At 39.3% G+C, this 12,754-nt stretch overlaps 1 protein-coding gene across 1 annotated transcript in view; it reads right to left on the bottom strand.

The window, feature by feature from the left end:
• Positions 1-2,142: 2,142 nt before the first annotated feature.
• TM7SF3 (transmembrane 7 superfamily member 3) overlaps positions 2,143-12,754 on the bottom strand; it is a 34,118-nt gene continuing 23,506 nt past the window's right edge. The window contains exons 7-12 of the mRNA XM_044226284.1: positions 11,272-11,358; positions 8,836-8,916; positions 7,882-8,034; positions 5,229-5,326; positions 4,477-4,639; positions 2,143-2,771 (exon numbers count right to left, since the gene is read on the bottom strand). Coding sequence (XP_044082219.1) covers positions 2,509-2,771; positions 4,477-4,639; positions 5,229-5,326; positions 7,882-8,034; positions 8,836-8,916; positions 11,272-11,358 — 845 coding nt within the window. The 3' untranslated portion in view covers positions 2,143-2,508. The remainder of the gene's footprint in view (positions 2,772-4,476; positions 4,640-5,228; positions 5,327-7,881; positions 8,035-8,835; positions 8,917-11,271; positions 11,359-12,754) is intronic.

Genomic DNA, 12,754 nt, shown 5'->3' with positions numbered 1-12,754 from the left:
AAAAAAAAAAAAAAGAATTTCCTCAGTTATAAAGTAAAGGGTCAGAACACATGGTCTCTAAGGTCTGTACCTGGTCTAATAGTCTGTTTCCTTGGTAGAACCCATTTTCTCTCCCAGCCTTCTACATAGCACTAGTTAACTGCTGTGGTTTGATAACCTGGGAGCTAACCTATAACAGGTTAATCAGAACTAAAACATTTTGGGACGCCTGGGTGGCTCAGTTGGTTGGACGACTGCCTTCGGCTCAGGGCGTGATCCTGGAGTCCTGGGATCGAGTCCCACATCAGGCTCCCAGCTCCATGGGGAGTCTGCTTCGCTCTCTGACCTTCTCCTCGCTCATGCTCTCTCTCACTGTCTCTCTCTCTCACTGTTTCTAAATAAATAAAAAATCTTTAAAAAAAAAAAAGAACTAAAACATTTTAAGACTAGCATAAGGGGGCACCTGGGTGGCTCAGTGGGTTAAGCCGCTGCCTTCGGCTCAGGTCATGATCTCAGGGTCCTGGGATCGAGTCCCGCATTGGGCTCTCTGCTCAGCAGGGGGCCTGCTTCCCTCTCTCTCTCTCTCTCTGCCTGCCTCTCTGTCTACTGTGATCTCTCTGTCAAATAAATAAGTAAAATCTTTAAAAAAAAAAGAATAGCATAATGAATTTTCTGGTGATATTACTACTTTTTACTTTTCTTCAGTTGGACAAACCTGAAGTGCTAAGGACACTAACATGAATTAATCCACCAAAGATACCAGCTTTCCTTCTAACAAGCGATATAAATGTTATACACACTGCCTCAAATTTCCTTCATTTCCTATTGTTTCATTTAGGCTTAAACTAATTTTTAAGATAAAGATTGAATTCTCCAGATGGAAGTCATTTTATACCTATGAAACTTCTATCATGTCTTTATTGCTATCATACAAATAGAGTTGGTCAAAAAATTTTATAAAAAATGAGGGGCACCTGGGTGGCTCAGTGGGTTAAGCCTCTGCCTTCAGCTCATGTCATGATCTCAGGGTCCTTGGGATCGAGCCCCACATTGGGCTCTCTGCTCAGTGGGGAGCCTGCTTCCCCCTGGTGCTCTCTCTGCCTGCCTCTCTGCCTACTTGTGATCTGTCATAAATAAATAAAATCATAAAAAAAATTTAATGAGACTTTTCAGCATTTTTTCAAAATAGGCATTTATTATTTTAAAAAAATTATACAAAGTGGCTTTTTATTACTCAAATTATGAAAATTTTTAAACAATTTGTTTCAAGCCTCCAAAAAAGTGTGCTCTGTCTTTAGTCTTCAGTGGCAATACATTTTGATGGTATGGAAAATAACTCACAAACATTCCACAGAACTTTGTTAAAATGTGCAAAGATATGACAGAAGTCAGAAGCCCTAAAGGGATTAAAAAAATTTCAAGTAAGTATTATTGAAGTTAATATAAACAGGATTACAGAATAGTTAACACCTGTGTGTAATTTTGCAAAGCAAAAATGATTAGTTTTGTATGTCTGCACTTTGTTTCAGCCTTTCCAAAACACTTTTAAATGCAAAAACTGAAAATTTTCCAGTTACCTGAAACTTCAGAAATCTATGAAAAACTGTGAAAAGCAGCATCATTTAAATAGTGGTTAACTCACAGATGTATATGCAACCAACAACAAGCACCGTCACTATGACTCAGGCATGCCAAGTCCTCAGCTTACAATCCACAGCAGAACCAAAGACAGCCTCTCTGACAGTTAAGACAAAAGGCCATGAGGAGTGAGTATGCAGTGCAGGGCATCCACCTGCTTGCTTATGGAGGAAAAGGGTCAAAACTGAAAGGACTTTCCTTACAGAATCCAAGGTCCTAATTTAAAGCAGCTCCTTTAAATTACATGACTCTTTTTGACTCCCTCCTCATCACTAAAACACAGATGGTACAAAGTATATAAAAGAAAATTTTTGAAACCTGTATTTGACATCAATGTTAATACCCACCAATTTAGCAGAAAGAACTACAAAATGCAAATTTTAGAAGGTTTCCTTACTTATGGGACTACAGATTGGGGTAGGAGCCAACTGATTTCCTAAGAAACAATTCTAATTCACTTTAAATTGGAAATGAGATGTCAACATTCCTTTAAGGGCCTTTAAAGGAAAAAAGGAGGCCATTATATCCATATCAAAGTTTTATTATCTATATAAGTTGACCTGTTTTCAAATAACTGACATAATTTAATATTTAAATTAGCATTTTAAGCAGTAAGAGGCAAAAACAAAGTGCCTACTGAACTACACACTTTATGATTGATACAGTAAATGTGTAATTTTACCACAATTAAAAATAAACGAAAGAAGGGTACCTTTTGATAATATATCAGTAAGGACACCACAATATAGTACAAAGCACAGATAGATACAAAAGCCTACTTTCTTCTCAGATTTGCACTGGAGATGGCTGAAGCAGGCTGGGCATACACACCAAAGCTGGGGCAACGCTTGACTTGTACTTCAAGATCACACTGACCAAGTCTTTTGGCATCTACAGAAGCAGGGGTGTTCTCTCTCCAGCTGGCTGTTCCTTCCGGAAGAGTTCTTTGATCTGGGTTAGTCGGCAGTAGAGCCTCTCTCTCAATGGAGGGATGTGGTAGCTAGGGTCCAGAACGTTCGTTACTCTGCGCTCCCTCTCTCGCTTCCATAACTTGTACGGGTGGGCAGGAAAAAATGGCTGCCCTCTTTCTCTTCGCATCTGTAACGTCACTCCACTTACGGCAAGCATCCCCCATACTGCCAGGATAATAAAGTCTAAAAAAACAGCAGAGCAGCAGTTTGAACTCTTGTATTTCGCAACCTAAAAGAGCTCTAACACTTAACCTTTCAGAGTTTCAATCTGTGTCATTCTTTCTCGGCAATATTAGACTTTCTGGTGAGTTTGGCCAAATGTGTATTTCCTCACTTATAACCAAGGAATGAATAAGGAAGCTACAGTCTTAAATTTTAAAATGGGAATTTTCTGTTACAGGCACTTGAAAGTCCAGAGAGGCTGTAAGGAATCCGTTGTTTAGATCCCTGGAATTCTAATACTCTATGACCAGTGCCCACAGGTGTGGTTGTTCATTGTGTTTTCTTGGGGCTGGGGTGGGGAGAAAGTAGTCCAGTCCTCCAGCTATACCCCACAAACACACATCATGAGATGTGTGGAACACATCTGTGGAACACAGACCATGAGACGCCACTCTGCTCTCTTTTCTCCCATTCCACTCAATGTGGGGGCCACCCCCTTCATGCAGAGCAGGTACAAAAGGTTCAACAGTTCAACAGACTAACAGCTGCTGGCAAAGGTTGGACAAAATATTGTTTTGTATGTAAAACTTGCAAGACACATGCATTTCAAGGTCTCTACCATCAACCTCTTATCCAGTGAGGGCAGGCTCAGGATGGTAGAGGGAAAGATTTGCCCTTAAATATTCACAGCAAACAGGACTATGCTTATAGATCTTCAATTCCAAGACATGCTTTTCCATATTCCATATTTTAACATATCTGAAACCAATACGTCCTACACATCGTTGTGAACATCTGATTTAGTAATTTAGTAATCTAATTTAGTACTTTTTTTTTCTTCAAACAGTTAATGGAGAAGCTTTAATGGGTAGCATCTTAAAATTGCAGAAACAGTAACACCTACTGATTGAAAATCACTTTTCTCTTTCAAGTAGCAAATTACATGCTTCTTTAAAGGAGGGAAACAAAGGAATAACTTTAAAAATCAGACTGTCATTCTCATCCCACCCCAACTGGAAATGGACCAGGTAACCAGAGTAATCCTGGTTAAGAAATTTCTTAACAGGGGCGCCTGGGTGGCTCAGTGGGTTAAGCCGCTGCCTTCGGCTCAGGTCATGATCTCGGGGTCCTGGGATCGAGTCCCGCATCGGGCTCTCTGCTCAGCAGGGAGCCTGCTTCCCCTCTATCTCCCTCTCTGCCTGCCTCTCTGTCTTCTTGTGATCTCTCTCTGTCAAATGGATAAATAAAATCTTTAAAAAAAAAAAAAAAAGAAAAAGAAATTTCTTAACAAGGTTCATTTAGGAGATTTTTAGAAGTATGAACTTCAACCTCCTTACAAATTTGAATTTTCTGCTCCTAAGGTCATAAGTGAACATTAACAGAAGACTCTAATAGTATCTGTATAGTGTGAGTTTCCTCCTCTTGTCCAGTTAACCTTCTTTCTTTTTTTTTTTTTTATTTTTTTTTTTTTAAAGATTTTATTTATTATTTGAGAGACTGACAGTGAGAGAGAGCATGAATGAGGAGAAGGTCAGAGAGAGAAGCAGACTCCCCGTGGAGCTGGGAGCCCGATGCGGGACTCGATCCCGGGACTCCAGGATCATGACCTGAGCCGAAGGCAGTCGTCCAACCAACTGAGCCACCCAGGCGTCCCAACCTTCTTTCAATCTAGTTACCAAGTGTTCTTGTTAGTACAAGTGGGCTAGTGTTCCAGATTTAGTCTTACCATTAGTTTGAAAAGGCACATTTGTGAAAGCTCTGTGGAAATCCTCGTGGAGTGCTCTCTTGAGTATATTCAAAGTGATGTAAGAAAGGCTTGTGTACAAGTAACTGTCAAAGGCCAAGACCACTGAGTAGGAGCCAACAAATCCACAAGTCAGTATGTTCAGCTGTGGAAGAGTACAAGTGTTTAGGAGTCGCCACTGGCAGAACAAGTTGTGGATTCTAACCCTCCCCACTCACAGGAACTCACTTCTGTTCCCTTAAGCACAGGAAACGGGGTCAAGTCTGAGAGCTGAATAAAGGTTACCTGTAAGGTTAAACTGACAACCACCTTTGACACCCACAGTGAGTTCTTAAAACATGGTTTACTTTAATAATAGAAATGTCTTTCCTGGGGAAGGACCTCATTAATAAAGTCTTAACTAGAAGAAGAACGCTTCATCTGGAGAGACTGCTGAAATGAACAATCTATCCGCTTGTGCATTTACATGAGCCCAACCTCTCTGCTCCCACCATTTAAAGCATACAGACAATGGTGATCTGCCCCATTTGATGAAAAAAAACATGGTGTACTAATTGTAATCAGAACTTCTCTTGCTTTCACAGTAACAAGCCTATTTAAAATTCATCATCTCCTAAAGATTCTCATGTAGCTCTCCCCAGTAAATAATACATACAAAGTGATGCAGTAAGTGAACAGCAACTGAAGGCCCGGGACAGTAGCATGAATAAATCTCATTGGATGAAAACACTCACTATTCTTAGGCAGCCCATGAAAACTACTGGAATGACAACAGCTATACAAGAGAAGGTCACCCAGAACACACCATCGTCTTGAAAAATCTTCAGGTTTCCTGCAAAAAGAAAGCAAGAGTTAATAGCAGGTTTACCAAGTTCAATTTCATTTTCTCAACATCTAAACACAGACATGCATCGAAGGTTTATTATGACCACCAGGGAACAGGCTGGCAATTAGAAATGAATTCTGATGTTTTTCGTTTTAACTGCCAGTACAATCCCCTTTGAAGGATGTGTCTGAGAAGGATGAGGAGTGAGAGGACAATCAAGCAGGTAAATGCTCTGCTTTTAGTCCCTGGAAAATTTAGAAAAGGCTGGACTAGTCCAAGCTCTTCCATTCACTAGTCATGATACTAGGACCCAGTTTCCTAACCTATAAAATGAGAAGACTGAACTATTTCGTGTCCAAGCTCCATATCATCCTTCCTTGCTCTGTGTTTCTATCACTCATGATTTTGTACTGTAAAGTAAAAAGTGCAAGTAAATGGCATTCAGAGCTAACTATGTGAATTCCTACCCAATATGAGCAGCAAAATCCATTCACTAGATTTTTGCTATCAGTGAATTTCCTGCCAGGCCCTGCATCTTGGAAGATCAGGAAAGACGGGGGCTAACCACTGGCCTAAGCTTCCACTAAACCCTTACATTTAAATATCGAGGACGTAAGCCAGACAGTTATACTGATACTGGCACCACCACTCAGTCCAACTGGAGGTGGCCCATATGTTGAGACCCAGAAATCCTGGAAGAAGGAGAGAGTTCCATAGTAAGATGTGACCTTGGGACTCCACATTCTCAGAAGGTGAACTGCAACAGGTTGCAGGGAGGTGAATTTATGGATCATATTCTGTAGTTTAACTGCATTAACCTCCACAAAATACACATGTAGCTTTAAAAAAAAAAAAAAGTCAAGAAATCCAGGGATTAAAAATAGTAGTTGTGATGCAGGCATGTGAAGACTGACCCTTTCAGAGCATAAACTCTTTGCTATTGAACATCATCAAGTGAAAACAGTAGAGACTGCATTAAATCTGAGAGGTTAGTATTTCTCAAATTTTAATGCTTAAAAAATATGATTTTGCACCCACTGGAGAAGGTCACCCTAACTGCCCTTCATCAATGAGACAGTTCACAAATAAACACATTAACTATTAAAAATTCGAACCAATCATGCCTCTATTCTCCAAGTACTGGCAAACAAAGGGAAGGGAGCTCATTAAGTAGTTCATTTAGCCCTTAGGGAGTAGGGCCCTGAATCTGCATTTTCAACAAATGTCCCTGTGAACCTATCAGTTAGCCAAATCTAAACACTGCTACTTTGTATCAATCTAGATTAAAAAGCTACCCACAAGGAGGCCTGTGAGAATGAACCTGACTGTAGGTTTGGCTAAAATCGGAACAAAGGGACTTGGGATGGACAGTAAACACACTGTCAATTCTTTCTGGTCTTGAAAAAAATATCTTCAGAGAGCCAACCGCACTCTGTAAATTATATCATGTGTACTCAACAAATGACGGCCTCAAGAGATAGTTCTTAGATCTAACATTTCTATCAACCTTAATCTGATTTTGATATACATAACAGAAGAACTAAACATTATCACAAAAGAAAACAGTATAGCAGAGTACCTCAGAATATAAATACTTTTTTTTTTAAATATTTTTGACAACAATCAGGAAACGTTAAGTTCTTATACAACCGCAAAGTAGAAGGGGATAGAATGCGCCACTCCAAAATGCACACTTCGGCATGTGGGTTATTTTGAGTTGAAGGCAATCAGGACCCAGCAGAATCAGGAAAAACTTTAAGTGCTTCACTAACTGCCTACAAGCATTTATACAGGGAGCCTGACCCAGAAAGAGAACAGCTACGCATGGTAACTATTCTATCTGAGAGGCTCACCTGCCTGGGAAGGCAAACAGCTGATTACCACGTCTGCTCTTCTTTGCTTGCGACTTGCACTCCCCACCTTGCAACCCCAGGCGCCTACCCCATTCCTTAGCTTAGGATGACAATGAAGCCTCAGCTGCTGGACAGCCTTTGGGCCCATATTTTTAAGGGGCTCCTATACATACAAAACTAAATTTGTCCTTTTGTTAATCTATCTTATGTTAATTTAATGATTAGACCAGCTGACGAACCTTAGAAGGATAAAAGGAAATTTCTCCAACCCTACAAAAGATAGTTAAATTAGAAGTTAACCACATTCTTAAAACTGATAGAAACTGGATTACTTAAAAAAAAAAAAAAAAAAAATCCCCAGAACCATCCCATGCTGCCACCCTTTAGTAGATATGTGAGAACGCCCAGAGTCTGGCAGATGGCGGGAGTGAAGGTCAGGGAAAAAGACAACCCAGGAACGAAGCACCAGGTTCCCAACCCAGCTGCCAGCACAGCTGTGGCAAGCTCATCTGTGGGATACACCTGGCTTCAGTGCTCATGAGTCACTTTGTATTGGCCCTCCCTCAAGTGTCACATCATCCATAGAAATTTCCAGAACTCTACAGGCAAGGCCCCAAGTCCCTGATGGGGCAGTATTTGCACTTAGAGAACCCAAACGAGGTCTTGCAAACAGTAAACTGAACGCAGAAAACATTACACTTCTCCTACCCAGCAGAGTAAAGAACGTCACTGAGGAGATGAGGAAGCCCAGCTCTAATCCAACACACAGCATGCAAATCAGGAGGATTCCAAATCGCCACCAAGCAGCTACCAGGAGAATCCCACCAACGCCTCCAGCGACGGCTGTCAAAATCAGACGAACTGCATGGAAGGAGAAGATGAACTAACTATTTGACCAGAGGCAGCTTTTTCTACCACATGCCTTAGACACACGATGCCACTGCCAGAGGCAGCCTTAGCCTTTCTGTGGGTCAAGCACTGAGGCAATGTCAGGACTCCAGCACGGGGAGGCCTTCCCTAAGGACAGGCTGGTCAGAGCTGCAGAAACCAGCAGGTGAGCCAAACCTCCTGGGCAAGTGATAGGTGTGGCACAACCCTTAAATTGGGGCTAAGGAAAAAGGGGCAATAAGCATTCTGCTAAATGTGACAAAGAAGGATGGGTTGTGTTTGAAGATAAAGAAAATCTTAATATTTTGATAGTTGTAAATCTAGTATCTTCAATATACCATATAGGTGAACTACAGCAACAAAGCCCTTCACTTCTCTAAGTACCACGGAATTCACCAAGCAAATTAAAAATCCAGAAGAGGGGCGCCTGAGTGGCTCAGTGGGTTAAAGCCTCTGCCTTTGGCTCAGGTCATGATCCCAGAGTCCTGGGATCAAGCCCCGCATCGGGCTCTCTGCTTAACGAGAAACCTGCTTCCCCCCCTCTCTCTCTGCCTGCCTCTCTGCCTGCTTGTGATCTCTGTCTGTCAAATAAATAAATAAAAATTCCAGAAGAGAAGGTCTAAATGAGCAGCATAGAAAAGCTGTTTCAAGTGTAAGTGGCTCATTATTTACACACATAACAAGCTATCACACACAATACTGTTCAAACTATAGAAAGAAAGGGGGAGTATGAACACAACCACTTTCTTCCCAAACTGTATTATTTTCACTTACCATCATACGTAAGAAGTGTCAGTCTTGTAACTGGTATGTAGAAGAAGAAACCCGTGAAGATAAAGCCTATGAAAAATAATTCTAGTAGCAAACCACCAGAAAAAGAAGAAAAGAAAAAAAAAAATAGAAGCTATGGTTAGGTATTCTTTTCACAGTGCAATTTAAATTTCAAACCTACAAAGACACGCTTAAGCATTCAGAATTCACACATATTAGGACATTCTGAGGAAAGATACACCTGAAAGACAGGAAAAATTTAGAAGGTGGCTGGGAGTAAATATTAAATGAATACAGTATTAAAGTATTAACTATCAGATACACTGCATAGAGGTCAGTATCAATTGGTAAGTTGTTAACTGTTAATTTCATAGCTCATTTTAATATCCCTGTGCTTCCCACTGAAAACAAGAATGGTATACTTCTGTCATGGTGTCTGATCTGAAACTACACAATAGATTTAATTTGTTACATGAGAAAAATAAAAGGTAAGGAAAAATAACAAAATATTTCAAAGTAAAAAGTGACTTTTGGGAAGCCTGGGTGGCTTAGTCTGTTAAGCATCAGTGTTCAGCTCAGGTCATGATCCCAGTGTCCTGGGATCGAGTCCTACATTGGGTTCCTTGTTCAACAGAAAACCTGCTTCTCCCTCTGCCTGCTGCTCCCCCTGCTTGTGCATGCGCTCTCTCTTCTTCTCTGACAAATAAATAAATAAATAAATAAATAATTTTTTAAAAGTAATTTCTATACCTTCCTTTAATTCATCCTTTCTTGTCTAGGCTGAATAATTAGTCACTGTCTTCATCCATTAGAATACCTAGTAATATCTTTGGAACCTTGCCCAGAGCTAAGCAATTATATTCTTTGCTATAGAATCATTCTATACTTTGAGGAATTAAACATTCTTCAGAATATTTTCTACTCAATCAAGGAGAAAAATATAATAATAAAGGGGTTGCATATTTCAATTCATAATTTTTTTTTTTTAAGTAGGCTCCAGGCCCAGCATGGAGCCCAACACAGAGTTTGAACTCATGACAGTGAGATCAGGAGTCAGACACTTAACCAAATGAGCCACCCAGGCACCCCCACAATTCATAATTTATTAAAGCAAGTTTAAAAAGTCTGAGATCAGTATTATTTTCACTCTTTCCTTGATGCTCTGTTATAGTTCTTGTTAATGAATAAGGATTTTTTTTTTTTTTTTTAGTGATTGCCAACACTGTTACACAAAGGGCAGCCCCAAAATTCAAATCAATTCAGTGAGCATAATTTATCTAGTAGTCCCCCTCTTCACGGTTTCTATTCTCATGGCTTCAGTTACCCCACAGTTCAGAAGCAGATGATCCTCCTTCTGAGGTTCCAACAGAAGGTCAACAATAGCCTAACACCATGTCACAATTCTTACCTGCATCTTACACCTCACTTCATCTCATCATATGGGCATTTTATCATCTCACAAGTGCAAGACAATAAGATATTTTGCCATAATTATTCTATTTATTATCTTGCCATAATTATTCTATTTATTATTAGTTATTGTTAATTTCTTACTGTGCCTAATTTATAAATTAAATTTTATCATAGGTATGCATGGATAGGAAAAAAAAAAAAATATATATATATATATATGTATAGGCTTCAAGTACTATCTATAATTTCAGGCATCCACTAGGAGACTTGGGAAGTATGCCCCACGGATAAGAGGGAACTACTGTGTCCCATTCCCCAAATGGGTTTCGCAGAGAAGATTGTGGAGCTCCTATTTGCAGTCTGAACCTCCCAGGACTAAGGAGACATTTCAATATACATATACCACAGACCTGCTGCTCGATGTATGTGAAACCACATCAGTCACCACTGTCAAAATCCACACATTCTTACACAAATGTCCTGATTTCCAACCCCAGTTACTTTTAGTCAGCTAGCTGACCTAGGAATTGAAGTTCACTGAATAAATCCAGTTTTGTTCCCCTCTTAGTAAGAGGAGGTTATAATCCATTATTAAAAGAAAAAATTAAAATGCACTAAGTAAAATCTTTACTGAACTAAATAATTAAGTAAAATCTTTACTGAAAAGAACCCAGCCACAAATCTATGAAGACAGCTAGAGATAAGCAGTTGCTTCGCCTCCTTAAAATTCAAATTCCCGGGACGCCTGGGTGGCTCAGTTGGTTAAGCAGCTGCCTTCGGCTCAGGTCATGATCCCAGCGTCCTGGGATCAAGTCCCACATCCGGCCCCTTGCTCCGCAGGGAGCCTGCTTCTCCCTCTGACTCTGCCTGCCTCTCTGTCTGCCTGTGCTCGCTCTCGCGCTCTCTCTCTCTCTCTGACAAATAAATAAATAAAATCTTTAAAAAAAAAAAAAAATTCAAATTCCCCAGCAGAATTTAAGCAAAATAACCCATAAGTCACGTAAATAGCAACTACATCAGTAATACCTGTTTTCCAGAATCTGTGTCCAAAAAAACAAATGAAGAGACCAAGCAGGGCAAAAAGGGTGAAGAACACTTTGGTTGATACTCTTCCTAAAAATAATAAAAAATTTAGTGGGTAATATATCCAAACCTTTTATTTAATTACTAGAACAAAGCTTCATGAAAAAAGCAAAGGGCACTAACAATAGTATGTACACTTATTTTAATTTATAATATATCATGTACAAATATAAGCATATGAATTATAAACCTACTGTGGAAATACCCTTGCCATCCTTAACAAATTGTTTTATGTGGGAAATGACCATCAATGCTACTACTATAACAAAAGAGGAACCAGACAATCTCTGCTTCTGACAAGATATGCAGCACTACTGTTGACATATTCTTGGGGAATTGTGTGTGCATAAAATAGTTTCATTTCTTCACAAACTTCAAGAAGAAAGGAGGGCAATGGAAAGGACTACAGATTAAAAGACTTAAAAGACACATCAAGTAAATACAATGTATAGACATCATCTGAAACCTGATTCAAATTAAAAAAAAAAACTGAAAAACAATTGGGATGACTGGGAAAATGTAAATATTGGCTGTTAATTTGATGGTATTAGGGAACTGTCTTTGGTATTTTTCACTGAAACTTGCGTCAGTGATTACTGTGCCTATATCACACACACACACACACACAAGTATGCACATACACACTGAAATTTTGTGAACAAAATGATGGCCACAGATTTGCTATTAAAAAAAAAAAAATCCAGTAATAAAGGAGTGCTAGGAGGCCAAGACCCAGGTGAATCAAAACCATGAATCAAAATCATTAATGCTGAAAAATTAGTATATGAAGGTTCTTTGAAGTTCTTCACCATAAAAAATCTTAACTGAAACTCACATTAAAATAAAAGAACCTGTACTACACCATAAGTCACACATGAACAAATCATTGCCCATATTCATTACATTTTTTCATGCTTCTGAAAAAAATGTAACATTATAACTAACAATCAAGCACAATATACCTCATGATGCCAACGAATCCCAAATCTCATGGCCCTTAATAGGCACCAACTCAAATACAAATAACGTGAACCAAAAGATACAACTAACCAAAGAGAAAAATACACTAAATTCACCATCATGCCTCCTTTGAGATAAACACAAGAAAATAATCCCTGAACTAAAAACAAAAACAAAACATCTATACAAGCTCATGTGAAAAATGTTAGTATTACCATAGATCAAAACACATAAAACACCTAAGAGTGCTCAGACAGAGATACCAGGAAGACCTACATTTAAATAAGAAACACAAGGCAAAAGACCAGAATTTGCAGGACATGATACATACCCACACCGCAGCTTTTCTGAGAACAAAGCATCCAAAAGAAAGACGAAACAAAAGATAAGACGCCACATTCTAGCTTATTTCAGAACTGTGGCTGATTGTTGTTCTATGATTTAATCTTTATACCACAAGCATGGA

This window comes from Neovison vison, chromosome 12 (assembly GCF_020171115.1).
Source record: "Neovison vison isolate M4711 chromosome 12, ASM_NN_V1, whole genome shotgun sequence".
Classification (NCBI taxonomy): Eukaryota; Metazoa; Chordata; class Mammalia; order Carnivora; family Mustelidae; genus Neogale; species Neogale vison.
This window is presented reverse-complemented; position numbering and strand designations above follow the sequence as displayed.